We start from the raw sequence: 21580 nt of genomic DNA on the forward strand, positions 1-21580 counted from the left end.
AAACTACACCTTTTTTTTGCTCCATTTTATTGCAGTGGTCCATGTATTTCAGTTGATGCAACTTCATGTACTTAAAGCAACGAGGCAAATGTAGGAATCAGCATGGGAAGGGAGAAGACAATGCTGTTTCAGGAATCCAAAATGTCTCAGTTGCAAATTTTAAGCTTTATTCTAAATGTCAAAGTATAAAAAGGCAATAAAAACATCTACTTTTCAAGTTACAGTGTTCTAGATTAGTTTTAAGTCGAATATTTTTCCTATATAGTCAGATTTTTGTAACACTTTTACAAAACTATTTTCAGTGTTAAGATTAGAGACTTTACCTGGCCAAGTTACATAATAAAGCTGCTTGTTTCCTACTGGAATGATAACATTTCAGATGAAAGGAAATAAGTGGGACAAAATAAATGCAAGGAAGAAGTAAAAAGATGTAGGCAAGCGAAGCTAATTAAAACACTTAATTGCAATGTCCAGTTTGAGGAAATAGATAACCTTTGTAAAAATCGAGTGATGAATAAGAACATTCATCTATCAATAAAAAGAAATAGATAAAATGCAGAAACACAGACCTGTATCGGGCTTTTGCTGGATGCAGGAGCGTGGGCTCTTGTCAGCCCATGTGGTGTTGGGATGCAACAGAAAATCATGGGAGGGGAAAGGAGAAGGGAGGTCAGATGGGAGACGAAGCAAAGCAAACACCCTTTCTCCCCACTTTTTGGTCAGTAAATACTGGATGATCAGTGCCTCCAGGGGCACTCCTCCAGCCAGGAGTTCCTTGTCCAGAGGTGACACAAGACACGGCCATCACTGCTTCTGAAGGAAGAGGCAGGGGCCTGCTCTGAGCCTTCCCTCGTCTTGCATATCACTGCACAGAAACATGCTGAAAAGCAAGTTGTGTTGGGACTCAGCACTTCCCAAAGCCATCCTCTGTCCCATTTTTGCCTTCATTCCTTGTTTCCAGTTGTGTTTGACCTATTAAGACGTTTGTGGGCTAAGAGCCCGTGATTTCAGAGAAACAAATCAAATTGTAAAAGAAAATCATTTCCATTATTTTCCCACATTTTACAGTAGTTTATTTACCCCATCAGTTTTCTGGGAACTTAATATTCCTTGCCAATGATTTCATTCAATTGCAATTGGTTTTGTAAGAAGACACAGCACTACTCCCTCGTGTTACTGCTTTGGGGATACTGGCTTTATTTAAAAACATATATAGATATGTATCTTCTGCTGTTCCACAGAGCAAGTCTGGCTTCGACCTTTATAATATTTTGAATATGCTACAGAGACCCCTGAAAATCAGACCAGAATCTTATATATAAGCAAGGAACGCTTTCCAAGGTCAGAGGTTTGGACTTCATTGCATAATACTAATAGAGGACGTTGGAGCTATTTTCTGTGGTAATTTATAATTATTTCTGAAGTGCCAGCAGCCAGTGCTGGTGATCACGAAGGTATCTAAATGAATTAAGTGATGATATTTCTGCAGCTGTCTGATTAGTCTGGTAATTCAAGCACTCCGCAAGGTGCGGTGGAGAACTTCCTGCTAATTAACGAAAAATCATTCTTTCATTGTAATAGGGCTCATATTCTTTGTTTTCTTGACGGATTCTGCTTGCCTCACGTTTCCCAAAAAAAAACTATTCCCCCGTGACAGCGGTCTTCACCTGCAGTCAGTGATGAGTAACTGCTGCAGCCCAAACTTGCAGCAGATCAGACCGGGTCGCAGCAGGATGCCTGCGGGGTCCTAACATGCCCGTTGGAGCACGCGTTCCCCAGGTCGCTCCCTTCCCACTTGCTCCAGCCTAGTCCCGTAATGCCCGTACGGCTCGTTGGACACAGAGACAGCTGTGTTTCTAAAGAGCTACATTTGCAATAAATGAACGTACGCACTCAGAAAGTAGCGATAAACTAGTTCATATTAATTACAGAAGTAATACATAAGATTTATGACTTGCAGCGGTTGTGTTATAAGGGGGTGAAATCCAGTCTGCTCCTTTTATGCATTAATTGCATATACTTCTGAGTTTTAAAATCCAAATTGCATAGCTGTTTTTGTCTAAATAAGGAGTAGCATGTCTCTCCTGCTCTGGGGTATGCCAGCAAACAAAGGTTTATAATCCACGTCGGGAAAAGTCTCAAGGTTGCAAGTGAAGGTGTCATTGGAAATATTTACCCGTTCTGGTTGGTGCTCCACAACCCAGCATGGGCTTTCGTAGCCATCCTTTTGCTGCCCAGCAGGGATGTAGGTACTGGGGGTGCTCTTTGTTCCCCATTTCATGACACGGTGCAATCGCTCAGGAGGGCTATGGAGTTTATATCGTTATGGAGGGAAGAGAAGGATGCTTACCAGGCCTGAAACAAATTGTGGGGCAGACTATTTTGATCTCTTAGAGAAATCAGTTCAGTTGTGGTTGTTTATGAACTCCAAAACACGTCCAGCTGAAGGACCCAAACTTATTATGTGAGAGAAGACATTGGTCCTTGAGATGTATTTGCAGATAAATTCAGCTGGAAAGCTGAAAGCAGCCCTTTTAAGAAACCCTCCTATGTTCAGTAACAAAGAATAGCAGAACAATATCTTATTGTGGCAATAAATGTATTATTTTTTTTAATGAAACATTGAAATTCTAATCACTGTGTGCTGGCTGTAGCAGCTGTTGCTTTTCAATATTAAAAAATATTACATTTTGGGAAATAGCTATTGCTGGTCAAGTCACTGCTGTTATGCTTTGTTATAAAGCCAGACTTATTTTAAGGACACCTCGCGGTTTTTGAGCATCTGTATGTATTAATATCCTTTACAAAGTTATAGACAAAACTTTGTTTTAGGTTGCTAGCTGACTTACTGCTGTTTGAATTGCGTTCTGTTTGGCTTTATTATGAGATTATTCGGGGAAAAGTCTCTCTTAGGGTAGAATCTCGCTGTCAGTGTGTATTGATGGTTATATCCAGCTTAATTCAGGGTTACAATGAGGCCGTACTTTCTTGGATCTCGAGTCATAAGTTTAGAGTGAAAGTTAAATTTAAGTTATAACAAATCCCACTGCTCTACAATTTTGCATTTATGCATAGCCAGCATTAATTGTTTCCCCTCTTATACAGCTTAAAATGATCCCAGGAGACCTGAAACCAGGCCAGGCGCTGGGTCAGGATGCTGAGGAGCAAGGCGCTTGCCTTAGCCGCGCTGCAAAGGATTAGCTTGGCAATGCTGCCCATGGGGAAGGTGGTTGAGGGTTTTTTTCTGTTTAAAGACATGCATCCTTCTTCCCTATAGCTGCGTTATTAGCGTTAACGTACAGTTGGTTAGAGGAGCTCAGTAGGATTGTGATGCTATTTTCATCAGAGCCTTCATTTCAGAAGAAACAGTGGCTTAAAGACCTGTTTTTATGACTCCTTTTTAATTAGCATAATTAGGGTGGCGTAAGCCTCGCGTAAAAACAAAGTTACCCATAGGATCTGTCCATTATGTTCTTGTAAATTATTTCACTTCAGTCCCAATTCTGCCATCCTCGCTTGTACGGAACAGCCATTTCTTCTGCCGTGAGCCGCTGAAATCACTGAACCTCTTGGCATCCCAAGACTCGATACCAAGAGCTAGAGAACGTGAAACCCTGTGTACTTTGCCTTTCTGTCTCCTAACATCCAGCTCATCTTTTTTTCAAAAACAGATCCCGAGAGCTCCCGGACGAAGATGAGGAGCGCGGTGTCGGTGCGAGAGGGGCAGGGAGTTGTGCTGCTGTGCGGCACGCCGCCTCGCGCGGGAGGTAAGGGGCACCCGCGGCTTTCTGCTTCCACCGGGGCTGGTTGTCGGGACGGGGAAATGTCTCTGTGCCACTACGGAAACCTGGCAGGGAGTTCCGTCAGGGAGAGCGAGAGCGAAACCAGCTTTCCTGAAGTAAATGCAAGCAGAAGGAAAACAAACCCAAAGCTAGTGGAGAAGAAGTGGGAGGGCAGCACCCAGGAGAATGTACTTTTATCTTGAAATATCTTTCTGTCCCCAGCAATTACTGTGCATTTAACATGTCCGATCTTTATGATATTTCCAGTAATTAACTGAGTCTTTTCTGGAGTTAAATTCTACCCAATTTTACAATTGCCAAGCCTCAGTGAATCTAGTTTTCTCTGTGGCCAGACAGTTGCAAAGATTCAGTTCTTGTCTGTTGTTACTCTAGCGTGTGCATGTTTTCTTGAAACCAAGGCATTTTGTAGCGTAATGCAATGATGCCGATATAATTAAAATATTGCCGTCTCGAGGGGGAAGAGAAAACCGGTTATATGGATTCTTTGGGAACCAGAAGTTGCAAGGACATTTTATCTTTTATCTGTCTTCAGTTTTCAACTAATTATTATTGAGCCTACTGTAATATTTGGAAATAACTATTTTTGTTTTTTGTTGTTGTCTTCTTTGTTTTTTTATTGATAAAGAGTCTCATTATTGAAGCTCTGTGACATTAAACATTAGACTTGATTGCAAAGACCCGGTAATATAAGCTAAACATTGTGAATACAATAATACAGGTATTGTGGCCTCTTAAATTTGGCAGAGCAGACACAGCCATAAAGTGGCAATTTTACAACCGTCTGAGCTTGCAGAATTTTTCTCTCTCCAAACCGATATGTACTCTTAAATCATCTTTATAGCCTTACGACAGCTTTGTCTTTTAGCTGCTGAGAAAATGGGTCATTCCCCTCTCTATCTGTAAGAATTAGAATGATTAAATTTTGCTTCTATGTGCAGTCCAGAGCCTGAATCACCCCAACCGTTCCCACACTCGCATGCGATGCGTGTGTGTGTGCAGAGGTGGCCACGTAACTAACTACAGCTCTGCACTATGAACGTTTGAGGTGTTAAAGAGGAGGCAATGCAAAACATGCTCACGTTGCTCAGAGCTGAGGTTTAAATCAACAGGTGGGAGAGGTGAGGATTTCCTTCACAGTCAGCAGATGGGATTTGATCGACACCCCCACACTAACGGTGTTATTCATGTGTAAAAAAGAGCTCCATGAATTATCAAATAGAATTGAGAATCCTCAGGTTTGTGTGTGTGAATTGGAGCATTAACCATTGAAGTTTTCTGGAGATGTGAAACACGGTGGAAGAAATCCTTCTTTCTTCACTGAAATTGTTTGTGTTTGGGGGGGGGGAGCATAGATGGTTTTGTTTGTTGTTTTTAAGAATGAGTTAATTTGTCTGGGATAGTTCAGAAACAGTTGACCTGAGCTATTTGGGGTTCTGATGGCTGTTCAGCCCTTTCCACATCTGTAGGCTGATTATTACTATTATTATTTGATTCTGTATTTGTTGCACCGAGCTATCAAATAAGTGCACAAATTCTATACAATACTAATTCTGAAAACCTTCTCAAATACCTTGTTTTCTCTCTCCCTTTAGCCTCCAAAATATTGTTCTTGTATATTTTGCTGCCTCTCACAATTTCCAAGTTCTTGTTAGCTTGATGGGGATTTGCACTTAGGTTTAAGAAGCTTTTGAGAAGAGATTTGATTAAATTGTGATTATTCCTCTATATACAACATTCCAGTTGAAATATAAACCAATGTTCATCCCAGAAGAAACACCAGTTTGTAGTATGGAAAAATGAAATTTTCCCTTCTACAGTTTGGCATATTTTTTGGCTTATCTTAGCTACAAATATTGATGTAAGTAATAAGAATATCCATGTCAATGGGGAGCAAATTATTCATGCAATTAACAGTACTTTTGCAATTCCATGAGGGTGTGGACATCTACTATTTTAACCAACAGTGAAATTCCATTTAACTTGCTGTTAGTGTGTGGGGAGAGGAAAAGGGTGTTCAATGCTTCCAGCTGAGTGCACCAATCCATTCTATGGTTCTGTGGTTAAATGTAAGCTGCATTACAAACCGCTCCAATATTTTCTTAAGAGTTAGTGCATTTTCCCTTTTTATCATTCCTTGTTTTAGCAGTCTTGTTCGAGATTTATTGAATGGGAGATGGAGTGAATGACTGACTTTGTGAAGATGTTCCCTATCTTTATGGTGTTTTTTTGTGTTTGTGTGTGTGTTATAGATGGAGATGTCTGTGTGACTCAATGATTGCTATTGGTTTGGGACTTCTAAGTAAAACTGAAGTAAAAAGTTTTAATAATTTAAGTGCTTTTTTTTCTTATCTTTGTGTTAAGTTGCATTCTAGTTGAACAGTGATTTTTGGATAATTAAGGTGTTCATTGGTCATTGTTCTCCAGATACGACAATATTTCTGTATATACTTTTAATTCTGTCAGAGGGAACCTGCTAAAAGACTTTTTTTTCACAAGTCATGACCCCCACATATTTGAAAGGTAATATGACATCTAAAATTGATCTATGTAGATCTACGGTTGTCTTTCTCAATTGTTATCATCATTAAATTCTACTGAACTCTATACAGCTGTTTTGACTTTCTAACGTGTGACTGGTATGTCTTTGATGGTTTTCAAGGAGTGCTGATGTAGCAAACATCTTAACGTATCTATTATTAAATTTTGTATAATAACGTGCAGCAGGTTTAAAAAAAAAAATCATGAAATGCTAATTTTTTCCATTCTGCCAAGAATTGAAAAGGCTAGGCATATGGAGATCTAAAAATGATTTTTCTCTACTATTGATTTTGTTCCAAATTCAGTATCTAAGGACTGACAAAGCCCCGAGTAAAGCAAATCTGGAAGTTCCTTTAGGGTATTACCTATTAATGCTACTCTGCGTGTGTCTTGATTATCATGTAGTTTTGACTTCGGGCATTATGATTTCTATTATCTTAATATTATGTTTTCTATTAATTTAATACGGTCAATTTTACGAATTTAACAATGATTTTGGATTTCAGAAGATGTTACTCGTTTGAGGTGGTTTTTATTACAGAATCACAGAATCTTTGGAGAAGGCAGTGTTGCATAGTGTTCTTACTGTTGTCTGGGTTGATTTCAGGACTGCTTTATACACAGAGAAAATTATGGTAAAGGTAGAGGTAAAGATTTTCTTGATAGTTACTTACACTTTCCAAGGCATTCGGACTTGCCCAAAAAGCTAGGAATTAGTTCTGTGTTGATGGATACAATATGAGATATGAACATAACTCACAAGATCTTAAGTAAATGGCAAGAACGTTGTGGAGCCAACAAGCTGTTGCTTACAGCTCTGGGAGGAAATTCCACTTGTTTTGTATTCATGATTAGCCTTGTGTGACGTGTGTTCCTATTTCCTCCAATATGGCAAGGATATTTCTACATAAATAAAGAAGAAAAAATGTTCTCCATCTTAATATCATGCCCTGACAAATGAAGACTTAATTGATAAATGAGGCCATATTTGAATGATAGTGATCAATCTAGCTCACGGCTTATTATTTTAAAGCTGTGACATGCTGGTTTGAAACAATATTAGATCACTGAGAAATAGATCCCAATTTATTGCTCACTGCTTGGTATGACAAATCATTCAGTGAATAATGTCATGTCTGTTTCAAATTAGTATTTAGACTTGCAAATTTTTGCTCATGTCTCTGTACTGCCATTTGGAGACCTGCAAGTTCCAGCAAGATCGTACTTCATGAATAACATAGCATGGAAAGTATCTCAAACGCCAGAAATATTTTGAGGATTTGACTATTTATTTCTTTTCCACAACTCTTGAATCACAATGTGTGATTTTTTTCAAGGAGCTATGCATTGAATTAATTTTGCTGGCTTTGTAAACATTTCATACCTTTAAAACAAAGCAACACCAAGCTGATAGAACTCCAGAATAATTTTTCTCCTGCCCATCTGTGTGTTTTCAGTAGGTGCAAAGCAGCCTGTCTTTGCACATCTACTTTTGCTTTTGTTGCAGATTGTGGGTGACACTCATCTGGGCATGAACAATAAATCATCCTTGCAGTAAGCACATTATGAGGTTTTTGCTCAAAAATGCATTCTAAGGAGAATAGCAAGTTGAATATTGTAAAAGCAGTGGCCTTAAAAATTGTTCCACAGCGTTCTCAAGCCGTTCTCAATCTGCCAAGGAGAAATGGTGTTTTTATTAAAAATATATATGTTTTGCAATAGCCCTTCTGGTGTCGTCATCAGCAGCAGCACAAATTCCAGCTGACAGTTTGAAATCAAATGGTACCTGAGAGACACTTATATTTGTCCATACAAGAGACAATAATACATGTTCACAGCTGGAGTTTACAATGATTTCTCTCTGTCAAAGCCTTATTCTCACCGCCAGTAACAAACCAACGCTACAGAGAGATGCTTTCTCCATGTTCTGCACTTTATCTAATCCAGTCTTGCTAATGCACCTTTCCTGTTGATAATGCCTGTGTTCCCGGCTGAAGTAAAACAGACCGAAATTAGTATATCGTTATTTATATATTTGTGCAACATGTGCAGCTACTGCTACGTGCTTTTAAGCTAGTGTGAATGTCTATAACTGGCCTAAGAAACCTGCAGCAGCAGATGCATGATTCCAGTTTGGGAAAGGGCAAACTAGACAAGCCAAGTACCACTCCAGATTCTTTACAGAACTCTTTTTTAACTCCATGTTAAATGCATATGCATAAATGGGTTTGTGCCTCTTCTCGTCCAGAATTGTTTTTATTCCTAGGTTGTTTCTGTGGATTTTTCTCTCACTTCTATCTTCTCTACTAAAATATTTTAATTTTTCCTTTAGAAATAGGATAACTGATTAGAAAGTGGCAGGAGGGAGTGGCTGCAATCCCAGCCCACACTCAGAGCTGATCATTGCATTGTTAACAAGAGTACAGAAAGTAATTCTTTTTCACAAGGGTTTACCAAGTAACTTCTCCTAAATGAGTTCAAGGCTACTCGAAGTTGGCCACTAATTACTACTACCACTATAAACATTGGAATATTTCTTTGAAAATTTACACTTGTGTATTTTTCTTAGTTTGTCACTAGTATTTAACATTCAGAATAAATCAGATGTGTTATATTTGAACAACAAGCTAAACTGTCATCTTTTTATCCTCAATTGTTATACGCAAGAAGCAATTTAAAATACTTTCAACTGTTGAGAAGGCACAACAGAGCTGTTAGAAAATGCTCTGAGCAATTCCATATAAAGTTCTAGGGAGGTGATTAAAAGAATAATTTGTCATTTGAAATGGATATGGCTAATGGGTATATGCTTAAATATTGCTTCCTAGTGCAGTTTCTTACTTTTGTGCATACGTCCAGAGTATGAACAATTTGATCAGAGCCAGTACATTTTGAATGACATTGCTAGTCTGAAACAATTAGTTTAGAAATGTGATAAAGAGAAACTAATCCATCATCCCTCACAGCTACAGGGCAAAAGAAATTGTGATTTTATTCAGCCCAATGCAGAAAAGCATTTTGTTAGACTTTTCCATTAGTGTCTGGATTTCCTTCAGAGAACCAAGCAACATTTAACCTGCCAGTTAAGGAGCACTTCTGTATTACAAGGTCACGTTTGGTTTGAAACTTAGCACTAGCTAATGGTCAAATCACACGTGTGACAGGAGGGGGCAAGGACGGGGGCAAGAAAAAAGCAGCAGGCAAGGCCGTATTGCTGAGCTGCTTTTCCAGTGGTTATGCTGTTTGGAAATGTACTTAACGTGAGTTTTTCTTTTGTATTAATAAGGAAAGAATGCTGCCAGTCTTGAATATCTGTGTTTCCCAAGGATGAGCTTAGAAACATCTTCATTTCAATTACAGTTGTGTGCTTTGCTTTTGGTGTTGCTTTGAAAGTCTTTAGGAAAAACTGTATGAAATGTTGAATACAGAGAAGGACAGACCTTTCTTTATGGACCGTTTTACGGTGCTGGAGCTTTGTCACTGGTGGCAGCCGTGCTGATTACCCAACCTGGTTTGTCTGATCGCCACTACATCAGCCTGTAGCTGTGGCATAGTAGAGAAAAATACCATTCCTGATGTAACTACATTCAAGGAACTGCATCTTTTTTTTTTTTTTAACATCATGCTAGCTCATTTCAGAATCAAAAAAGTAGACTGTTACCATATTCCATTTAAAAATGAAAATTAGGTGCTAGCTGAAATTGCAAGGATCCCACTTCAAGCTGAAACATTTCAATATTCTTATTAAATGTGTAGATTGAAATTGCAAGACATTACATAGGTCTCTGGCACTGCTCTCATTGTTGTGGGTTATTCCATACACAGAAGTTGCATGCCTAATTACCTGCACAGCATGCTGAAAATTGATCTTTTATATTTTATCTACAAAATAATTCACCTTTTATGCCAGAAAGATTAATGGTGTACATTAGTTTCAAATCAGAGTATTTCCCATTATACTCTGGAATAAAATGAGTTTCTAAGGATACGTTCTTCACTTTTTGTAGTTGGACTCAGATTCCCATCATACAATTTACATTTTATATGAACAAAAAATATCTTTAAGCAAAAGAAGAGTTATTCTAAAAGTTTTGGGGGTAATTTCAGCAGCTCTTGTACTCCAAACTTTTTTCATCTAGTATGGTGAGTGTTACAACTCTTTTAACCGGATACTCAGGCAATGCCAGAGGTGGTCTCTACGTGTTGGACGTGTTGCAGAAATACAGTTTTCTTCATTCTAGTGAGCAAAATACTTAGGCAAATTCTATCTACTTTAAGAAATGAGAGGTAGTTACTGAGAATTTTGAAGCTAGCATATACAAGATAAAGCGCATGATAGCGCCGGGGCCTCCAGAAGTACAGCGGCCTAACCTCGCAGTAGTGCAGTCCCCTCAGGATTAAGCTGCAGCGAGGTGGTTTTCTTCCAGAAAAGAGCATCTTTAGGGGGTTCAACGCATGTTTACCTCATGCAGATTAACTCCCTACCTTTAATTAATTAGTGTCCCGTTGGCAGGGCATTCCCCACACAGGGCCATGCTGGCAGATGGGCGCTGCGGCCTATGGCCGTGAGGTGCCGCGTTCTTCACACTTTCAGCTGAGGCTGGGCCAAATGACAAACTAATTGGTTTCGTTCGTAATTACGTAATCTGTCATTATCCTCTCAAAATCAGTGTTGCTTTCCCATTACTTTTAATTTTAACTCTGAGGTAGATAATTTCAAAATACTTGGATTTTCTTCCAGATTTCCATGTCTTTAATTGCAGTTGGTATCATTACTAAATTTTCTCTGATTACTCCCTTACAAACAGTTTTTTGAAGGCATATGCAATCCCGTGGTTTAGGTGGAATTGTAATTGAGGAGAAAATAGCAAGATACTTCAGCTTCTTATTATGTCTCTAGTACAGAATATTTTAAAATCTAAACTGTAGGACTTCATGAAATAATACGGATTTCAGGCTCAATGAAGGCCATGAAACTTCTTTTGTTAAAAATGAAAACAACCAAAAACAACAGCAACAAAAAAACAACAGAACCCCTAAATGTTGTTGAGTCAGCTCAGTGCACTCCAAAATCAAATACATCCATTTCTTTTCAGGATTACTTATGGAAACACCAGCTTAAGTAACCAAAATGTAATCAATTTTGAAAATAGGAACTTTCAATCAGTTTCAGAACAATATTATTCACATCATTTACTTCTGGCTGTCTTAGAAATCTCATTTAAGGTGTGAATTAGGGAACTAGTTGATGCGTATTAAATAGGTGTAAAGGAGTGGTGGTCCAGAAGAAAAGGATTAAAAGACAGTGGGGGAATGATGAGCAGAGAAAACCTTCAGACCCTAGGCTTTAGTGTATCAAACCATTTTTATGAATGATCCTGCTCCTTTGTTGCAGGCCTGCCTCCACTGTTGTTTTCTAGCTTTTGCTGTGCCAACTTCCTGAATTCATTTATAGATTCCCCAAACCTATATTGACTCTAACATTCTGTTCATTAAAAATAAAATAATTCCAGTACCATTCAGTGGTTCCCCACTGACGTGCTGGTCTGTCTTAGAAAGGAAATGTGCAGTATAATTAAAAGTAATTTTTCTTCAAAAGCATTCAGATGTACTTAAGACCTGGTTTTGAACCTGGTTAAAAGCTACTAAATGTGTGGGGCTTTCCTCCCCCCTATGTTCCTTTAGCAACATTACATTTTTCTTGCATAGGAAGTTTTCTCAAGGCTTGCAGATGGCAGGAAATGACCATGGCAGACCACAACAGTTGTGGTGATTTAATTGTTGAATCTTATAAAATTTCAGTTTAAAAGTGACAGGCAATTTTATGAGATTTTTTTAATTGAACATTTAAGTGCACAAAGGGCCTAGAACAGTATGAGCATGTTGTGGCTGGTAAACTGCACAGTAAATAATAATCAAATAATACTAAATAAAGAGTAGAAGCCAACCATGATGTAGTAAACAAATAAAAATTGAGTAATAACTGTAATTTCCAATACCTTATCCATGTATGGTCTCCAAATAAGGAAAAAATGCATTGGAAAGCAAAGGCTTAGATCTCTAAGGAAGCCCAGGAGAGACGTATTATTTTCATTTATAACAGAAAATCAACTGAAAATTTGTAATTGACAGAAAGGGAGTGAATTTATATCCCTTGAGATGCTGTAAGATCAGCAACAAGCAAGGGGTGTAAACATAATAAATCACAGAACAAGTTGTTTAATACAAATTTGGGGGGGAAATCAGAATACAATCCTGTAAAGTACAGCAAATGTAGAATGAGATAGTGGCTGTGGGGCACTGGTAACGAAATGCTCTGTGTTTAAGAGATTCAATGAAAATGTATGTTGAATGGGAAATTAGGTTTCCAGGAGTGCTTATTCACAGGCTGTCGAAGGGTCTGATTAAAGTGAAATACACTTTGTGTGGTTTTCATAATCATAATGACTGATTCCAGTGAATTTACTCTTAACCCAGTATAATGATAATGAAATCAAGCTGCTTTTTGTCCTGCTGGGTATACAGACCTGTCCATCCCCGTTGAATGTTAAGAATAATATCTTGGTTTTTTTTGTTGTTGTTTTGTTTTTGTTTTTTTTTTGTTGGTGGTGGTGGTGGTGGTGGTTTTTTGTTTGTTTTGTTTTGTTTTGTTTTAGAATAAAATAATATTTTGAGTTGAAGGAAAACAAGTAGCTTAATAAATACCAGAACTAATACTGTGACTTCCCAAACTTTAGAATGTGGTATAAAGCTGAAAATGTAGATCTTTCTTTCATTTTTTTCCTACTGTTCCTGAATTGATACCTACTTTATGCTTTCCCCCGTTCTCATGATCACTCTCATCCCCTAGCAGATCTCATAAAATGTAGTAATTTTCTAGTCTTTAACAAGACCATACACAGAGGTTGTGGTCCCGTTCAAAACTGTAGGTGTACTCTCTATCATCTTTTTTATTTATGCATTTATTTATTCACTATTTGTAGTGGTTGTGATAGAGTATTGAACCTTAGCCAGAGCCATGCACCACCGATGGCCCTCCCATCACACTACTTACGCAAGCCCTCTCTGTTCAACAGCAAAACATTGACGCATTGGTATCTTTGTTGTAAGATGGGAGAATAGCTATATGGGGTATATTTTCGTTGTTGACTATATGTACGTGTCTTTCTTATGAGACTCTTGTGGCATATCTCAGACATCTTACTGAAGTCAAGCTCTGTCGCAAGGTTTTGTTTCCTACTGCACTAACTGCTCTGTCTTTTTGTAACAAATCCATGTTGGCTTCCTTGTGATAAATTAATTCAACCTCTCTTGTTACCTAGGAATAAACTTTTTGGCTCTGTTTCACTGGAGGAGACATGCTGCACAACTAGGATAGTTGGCTGTTTCCAACAGTAAAAATTTCCTGGTATAACAAAAGTTTAACTCTTGGGAATATTCCTGAGAATGTTAATTGTTCACACACACATTGTTCCTGCAAAATTATGGTAATGGAAGGAGTTTAAATATTGATTGAAGAAAATTAAATGCAATTATGATAAGCCATTTCATTTGATGCCCTTTTTGCATTAACCAGTCCATAAATATTTTAATAATTTAATTTGTTGAGTGTTTTTTATCAGCACTATCTTACCTTTTGTTAAATTATTCTGTTGGCATGGTGCTTTTCTGGCTGCATGTTCATACTCAGCTATGGGGTTATGAAAATGCCTACCCTTCCTTTGGAGACTGCATCCAAATGTATGCACTTTCAAATTAAACCTGTGCAAAAAAAAAAAAAAAGGAATGATCTCCATTTTGTAGGGGCAGTGCAAATGCTACAAGATATTTTAGTGTCAAGGCAGGTCAATCAAACTATAATCGTTTCTAATTAGCACTTGCAGAAGCTCTAATCTTTTTATAAACTTTCGGCTGAGTGGCACTTGGGTGAAAAATTATTTCTTGCCTGGAAAACCATTAAAAATTAATTTCCTTTCATTCTGTAGGATATGAATGAAAGAGGCACATGGCTTCTCACATGCCAATTAGAATTGGATACACAGCTCAGAGTGCTGTTCAGAGGGGAAAAAAATTAAATGTAATTTTTGCCAAATCTTGTGATTCGTCTTTTGAAGTTTAGTTTTCCTTTAAAATGCCTGTAAAGTACTCCAGTGAGGGCCAGTTTGCCATTTCATGCAAAGATCTAATTTTTGTGTGAAAAACACAGTTTTGCTGTGTGCTGAGCTCCTCTAGGTGTTTTTACTTCTTTTGACATTCCTTTCAGTTGCATATACTCCTGTGCCATTTCTGCTAAGTATCTAGCTGGGCTGCTAAGTAGATGCTGAATGATATTTCCATTTTAACGAAGTCTGGTCTCATTTTTTGCTGTCTACTCCTCTTCCCATCATATTAAGTCTTAAATGAGTAGATCAAAAAATATTATTGTGTAAAAGATTTTGAATTCCTTTCACGTTTTTCTTCTACTGGAAGAGGTGTGGTTTCATTGAAAAAGTGTTTTGTTTTAACTTTTCGGGGTTTCACTTGTTTCTGATACGTTTTTAGTTTTGTGTGTTTTTTTTTTTTTATCACTGGTTCTCTGGTCTTGTTTAATACGTAATGCAATATTTCTATAATAATGCTGTAAGATACAATAAATAAAAAGAAATCTCTCTGAAAAAAAAAATGTGGAAAACCCTACCAAACATCTTTACTTATTTTTTATAACCAATTAGAATTGTCATTTGCTTGGATCTTCAATGAGTATCCATCATTTGTACAAGAGGACAGCCGTCGATTTGTGTCTCAGGAGACCGGTCACCTCTACATAGCCAAAGTGGAGCCATCAGACGTAGGAAATTACACCTGTGTCGTAACCAGCACGGTGACAAACAGCCACGTTCTTGGGTCACCTACTCCTCTAGTGCTGCGCACCGATGGTATGACTTCCCTTTTACCTGCAACTAAACACCCCTCCTTTCATTACGTTATGTACAGCTAGTTGCCAGTGAAAGATTTTGTATCTTACGGTGTAATCTTTCATGCATTCTCAGAATATTGGTTGCTTATAAGAAGACAAACTGTATTTGTTGTGTATACCTCTTCCTCTCCTACCTCTGACAATTTCATTGGAAGGTCCCTGTGCTTGAATTTCTAAATGGAGTGTGGCAGGAATAAACTTAATTTTGAATCTAATGTTATGCAGCACTAAAGAGAGAAAGGTAGCTTCAAAAATGAAATATGACCCTTTCTAATTGTCTTGTATAGGTGTAATGGGAGAATATGAACCCAAAATAGAAGTTCAGTTTCCTGAGACACTTCCTGCAGCTAAAGGCTCGACTGTGAAGCTAGAATGCTTTGCACTAGGAAAGTAAGTTCTCATCTTCACCTATACTGCAAAGCTGAAGCATGTTAGCGTTCATTGGCACTACAGGTGTGGACATCTGGCAGTCTTTCGGTAGTTTTTTCTAAAGATCTTGCTTTGACCATCACAGTTACTGCCTTGGAATAAGAGGGGAAAGAGCTTTGGAGTCATTTTACTTGTTTAGAATTAAAATGTGCATGTTGGCAACACAGGAATTTACATTTCACTTCAAATTCTCTTGAATGAGATCAGTGCAGTTTTGCAGATGTCCTTTGAAGTAGCTCCACTTTCTCAGGGTAAAGGAATTGTTGTTGAAGTCAGTGAGAATTTTCACTGAATTTTACCGCTAAATATACTTGATGCTTTCATAATATTGTTCTTCCTTTATAGCTGAAATAAAGATTAAAATACATTCCTCTTCTCAATGACATTTCACACACAATTGATATCTTTTCTGTTTCATAAATGATCTGAGAATGCATTTATGTTTCTGTAAATGTATTTACTAACCACTCTGCGGTTTATTTGTAGACAGTTTGTCAAGCACTCGTAATTTTAAACTCCAGAACGGTAACTTAATCGTATGCTTTTGCTTCTGTTCCCCAGCTACATGACGGAAAGTTTTCAAATCGGAAAATGAAAGGCTCCTCTAGGATGGGAATTGCAGAAGACTTGCCTTGATTCCCCTTCCATGGAGGGCACTGGTGTAAATCTCTCCTGTCTTCAGGGGAGGCCAGTGCTGATTTACAGGAAATTTTACAGTCACTGGACATTCAAGCAGATATTCATGAAAAATTTGATGCCACAAATAATAGCATAAGGAACAGAACAGCATATGCAAATCAGTTACCATGCTGTCTGACCATCTGTCATGTACAGTATTAATACTACTTTTAACACAAGCTTTTGTCACTTCTGGGGTGTATTACATATTAGTTTAAGTGCCTAATTTTGACAGTCAAGTACATGAAGCAAAGTTGTTTACTTATATCCCATTATCTTCCATTTAGCCCTGTGCCTCAGATTAACTGGAGAAGAACCGATGGTGTGCCGTTTCCAAGTAAAATAAAGCTAAGGAAATCCAATGGCATGATTGAAATACCTAATTTCCAGCAGGAAGATGCAGGACTGTATGAATGTATTACTGAGAACTCAAGAGGAAAAAACATTGCAAGAGGACGTCTCACTTACTATGGTAGGAAACTTTCTTTCTCCCTCTCTCCCACCCTTCTTTGCACATGAAATGCAAACCACTCTCAAGTACTTCTGGGTTTACAGCTTCTACAATACCATCAAAAATTTGTTCTTAAAAATCACTGGCATCTTAACAGCTTGTAGAGAAAGAAGAGAAATTTTCCACCAGGTTTTTGCATAACTTTTCTGATAAACATCCATGCTCAAAAAAAATAGCTAAGAGTAGTGTAGAAAGTGCTTGTATTTATTTAATAAAACATGCTGGAAAGATATATGTGTGTATATATATATATATGTGTGTGTGTGTGTATATATATATATAAACACCTCAGATTGGTCATGGGTGAAACCTTAAATTTCCAGTCAGTTAGATTTATTTAAGGTATTATATAGTCCTCACATTTGCAGGAAATACAAATTTTATATTGCTTTAGGAAAAGATGTTTGATGGATGTTGTCAATCCTTTGCTTTCAAAAAAGACAATTTTACTTAAAAAATTAAATAGGACAATATAATCCAGTATAGGAGATGAAATAATAGGAAATGTAATAGCTGGAAAACTGGCAGAGTCTCTTGTGCGTTTATAGAGTGAAATGAATATTAGCAAAGCACATTGATAGTGGTTTAAAGATAGAGTGATTTGCAACAAAGTGGTAATTGACAATTTTTGTGAAAGCCAGATCTTAGCAAATTTAGTTTTCTTTTGGTAAATGCCAATTTAAAGAATGTTTCAGTCTTTGTTTTCAAATATTTTCCTCATGTAGGAATATTTGAGAGTTTTTTTTAGAAAAAAAGTTGTGTAAAAAAACACAGAGAATACCTACTATGCCACTTTGTACCAATGTTCTGTCCATTTACTTACTCTGTATGGGAAGCTACTTTTTACTAGAAAACAGTGTTGCAATGTAGATTTCAGTCAATGAAGATTTTAATTTAAGAAACAACATTTGCTAAAGAGGAAGGAAAAAAGGTGTCCCCACTCCAGCTTCCAAATAAATAGCTGTATTAAATTTTCCATATATTAGTTCTAATTCTTTTTGATAATAATTATGGATAACAGGACAAAAGAGCTAGATGTTTTATCTGCTAGTATCATCTGTAATTCTAAACTTGGTACTATGTATTTGATTCTATAAAGTGGCTTTTTGAGCAACTTGGTCTAGTAGAAAGCATCTCTTCTTACGGCAGGAGGGTTGGAACTGGATGATTTTTAAGGTCCCTTCCTACACAAACCATTCTATGATTCTAGGATTTTATTAGCTACTTGAAAAGTTTCAAATGAATTGCAGTTTGTCATCAGTTTGGTTCAGTACTTCTATGCCACTTTGAAATCAGAGCAGTTGTAAGATACACGGATGTAAACTACATGCCAGATAGAATTTGATTTGTTCATGAGTTATTATATATAAATAAATTATTGTATTATATAGTTATTAGTTTTATCATTATAAGATAATTTTATGACAGTGAGTAATTTTCAGGTATGCGACATGCTTCCCAAGTTTCATTTTCATCATTCAAGGGCACAGAGATCAAATAAAAGAAGTCGCTAATCAATAAAAGTAAGCAAGTTGCAGTTTTGTAACAAGGAAATTGTGATTTGCAAGTGCTCAGTGTGAATATTTTCATTCCAAATCCAGAAAGGGATCAAAACTCTCAAATGGAGTTAATATTCCAGTATAAATATCTGTCTGTGTTAGACTCGTCCCTAATATGGGTGTTTAGACTGAAGAGAATAATGAGACTTCTAATGGCATTAATGGTACTCCAACTGTTTTATTTCATTTGTTTTGCTTAATGAATCCCATTCTGCAGAATTAAGTAGATTTGAGGTTTTTTTTCTTATTTTATTACTTGCTTTCATTTTTACAAACAGAATACCAACAAGTCTGTTGTCAGGATAGGGTAATTTTAAACTTTTCTGATAATTAGTATTTTTGTTCCGTGTGAAAACGAATAGTGTTCTATAACTGAAGATTGTACCTTCTGATGACTTGCCACTATATCTGATATCAGAGCTCAGAAATCTGCCTGGTAAAGAAACATAATCGTATGCCAGTTACTCTTCCAATAGAAGATCAATATTTATGCACTTTTAAGGAACTTGTTCTGAAAGCCGATGAGGATTTGGGGGAAAATTAATGCAGTATACTGAAGACTTAGAATAAAAATCATCCATCTGCCATAAAGCACCAGCTCTGGCAAAGATGACTCAAATCGGTGTGGCAATGTTAGTGGATACTGGTTGCTGTCTAAAAATTATTTTGGTGGAAATCTAGGATGGATCTGATAATCATATATAGAAAAATATATGCATTAGAAATGCCTTTTTTATTTCAACAGTGGCAGCATTTATTTTTCTCTCAGCAGAACAAAAAAAGGTTTCTGTCTTATCCAAAAAAGTTTAAGAAGAGCTGGGGTTAATGTTTTCCATGTTGTCTTAGTGAAACAATGTGTAAAATACATCTCTTAAGGGGAAAAAATGGGCAAAAATGTGTCATTTGACTGAAAATAGGGAATTTTCCTTTCTTTGCAGGTTTTTAAATTTTTTTTTAAGTGAAACTTAAACCTAATACTAAGCAAAAGCTTTAAATATTTTGTTGCTCTGCTAGGAAACATCTGAAACTGTAAATCTTGAATTCTGTAACTTAGGGTTTTAATGCATTACTTGTCTGATTTAAAAAAAATTCAATTGTTTACTCTTCTTCCAGTAATGAATCATGGTATTGAAATCATAAAGCACTTTAATATAGGCTCAACTTCAGTCGTGCCTGTTGTCATTATGTCAAGAAGGATTATAAATATGTTTGGGTTTAGAAATCCTGTGGACCTCTATAACTCTCTTTATAAAAAATGAAATGGGTCCATTTTTTTCTAATTTCATTGTGGGTTTTAAATATAACTCTGAAGACATAGTTCAAATTGATAATTTACATAGATATTCCACAACAGATATTATGGGTTCTTTCATAACATTACTAACAGACTATTAATCTTCTTTTTTCCTTGTGAAGGATTATATCAAGAAAAGCCCAACATCAAATGTTTGGTTCATTGTGCTCTGTACAGTTCCAACTTGTGTTTAATGATATTTTTTCTCCCCAGTGGAGTTCAACATGCGCTAAATATAGGATGAGATTATCTAACTTTGATTTAATATAAAACCTGAATATATAAATAATTTGCTTTCACTTTAGTAGTATATTCGCTTATCTTTGCTATTACCCCTGTAAAGAGATAATGGAAGAAAGAATCCATGACTTTTCATAGCATGGAAAAATAAGAAGAAATTCATTACATTTTTAAGGTGCAGTTAAACAACATGTAATATGGTAGAGTTATGTAAAGCTGTTAATTTTAAGTATAATTGAAGAAAATATACTCTTAATTAGCACAGGCTGATTCAACGGAACTCATGCTTGACAGTCAGTACTAAGGTAAAATGTTTTATAGGGAGAAAAAATACCCTCTGTTTTGTTTTTGCTCTGCATTAGTGTTTTTTAATAGCAAAGGTGAGTTGTTGCGCTGACCAGGATGCTGATGGTCAAAGTCAGGCAGCAAGGTCGCTTATAACAGCTGCCATTTCTGTGTGCTTAGCTAAGGCATGCAGGGATGTCAGGGGGCAGAATTTCCATTTTGTGAACATACAGACCCCCAGTAGGAAATAGACTCTACATAAAATACATTAAAGATATACCAAAAAATACTAAAGTTCTGTTAATAATGTACCACCAAAATTATACTGAAAACGCATTACTCCTGAATGTGGAAGAGCCTCACTGTTCAAAGCTTTGGTCTGATAGCCTGACCCCATCTTGTTCACGGAGAGGTCTTCAAAACATTAGCTACAAAACTATAAAGAACTAAATATTGTCAAGGAGTTGCTGATATTTTTGACAAGTAAACTTCAAGTTGATCACTGTCTAATTTAATTGCCCATCTTTTTTATATACTAAGACTTTTCCCAATGATGTAGCAATTGCTTGTTGCTTCAGAGCATTTTTATTTGGAATGGAAGTGGAAAAAAATGACATTTTCAGGGACCTCTGAATTGAAGTTATTACATGCTTCTTTAGGCCCCATTGTTTTATCAGAAAGAGCTATCTGTGCTTAAAGTCACTTGAATTTTTTAGATAAAAGTAGGCTCATCACTGCTGTAGGCATCAGTATGAGTGTCGTAGTCTGACTTTCAGAGAGATATTACCTTGGAAAATGAAGGTTACATTTTCTGTTTTTACAAAACTTTGTGAATTCCCAGTATGCTTCATAGCTGCTTTCTCTTGAACTATGGAAAGTGCCTTTTGACTCTGATTTATTGCCTGACTGCTGAGCTATACAAAAGTATTTTCAAAAGAGATTTCCAGCCCAGCTTTCAGACTGTAAATTTCAAAGTAAGAATGTGTGTATAAGCAGGCTGCATCTTATGTGTGAGCTCCAATTAGGGACTGTTCTGGAAGAGCTTCCCGTGGTCTCCTGCCTCCGAGCAGAGGTAAGGCAGACCTCAGTGCTCTCTGGGAGAGCACAGTGCGTCTGAACAGAAGTCATGGTCCTGAAGCTCTGCCTTTCCTGCATGTTCTTCCTATGGTTTACACAATTTTAAAAGAGCTTTTCATTGGAGCCTCTGACTCAGAAGGAAATCAGATGTAAAGTTTCCTGTTAACATGCATCATTGCTGTTGAGGAGGCTGAAAGGTACCCCACAAAT

At 37.0% G+C, this 21580-nt stretch overlaps 1 protein-coding gene across 1 annotated transcript in view; it reads left to right on the forward strand.

Moving 5' to 3' along the window:
• The window catches only part of LOC118248097 (contactin-3-like), a 72248-nt gene that overhangs the window by 21320 nt on the left and 29348 nt on the right, over positions 1-21580 (forward strand). The window contains exons 2-5 of the mRNA XM_035546717.2: positions 3672-3767; positions 15053-15256; positions 15585-15687; positions 16692-16876. Coding sequence (XP_035402610.1) covers positions 3672-3767; positions 15053-15256; positions 15585-15687; positions 16692-16876 — 588 coding nt within the window. The remainder of the gene's footprint in view (positions 1-3671; positions 3768-15052; positions 15257-15584; positions 15688-16691; positions 16877-21580) is intronic.

The sequence above is a fragment of the Cygnus atratus genome, chromosome 10, assembly GCF_013377495.2.
Source record: "Cygnus atratus isolate AKBS03 ecotype Queensland, Australia chromosome 10, CAtr_DNAZoo_HiC_assembly, whole genome shotgun sequence".
Lineage (NCBI taxonomy): Eukaryota > Metazoa > Chordata > Aves > Anseriformes > Anatidae > Cygnus > Cygnus atratus.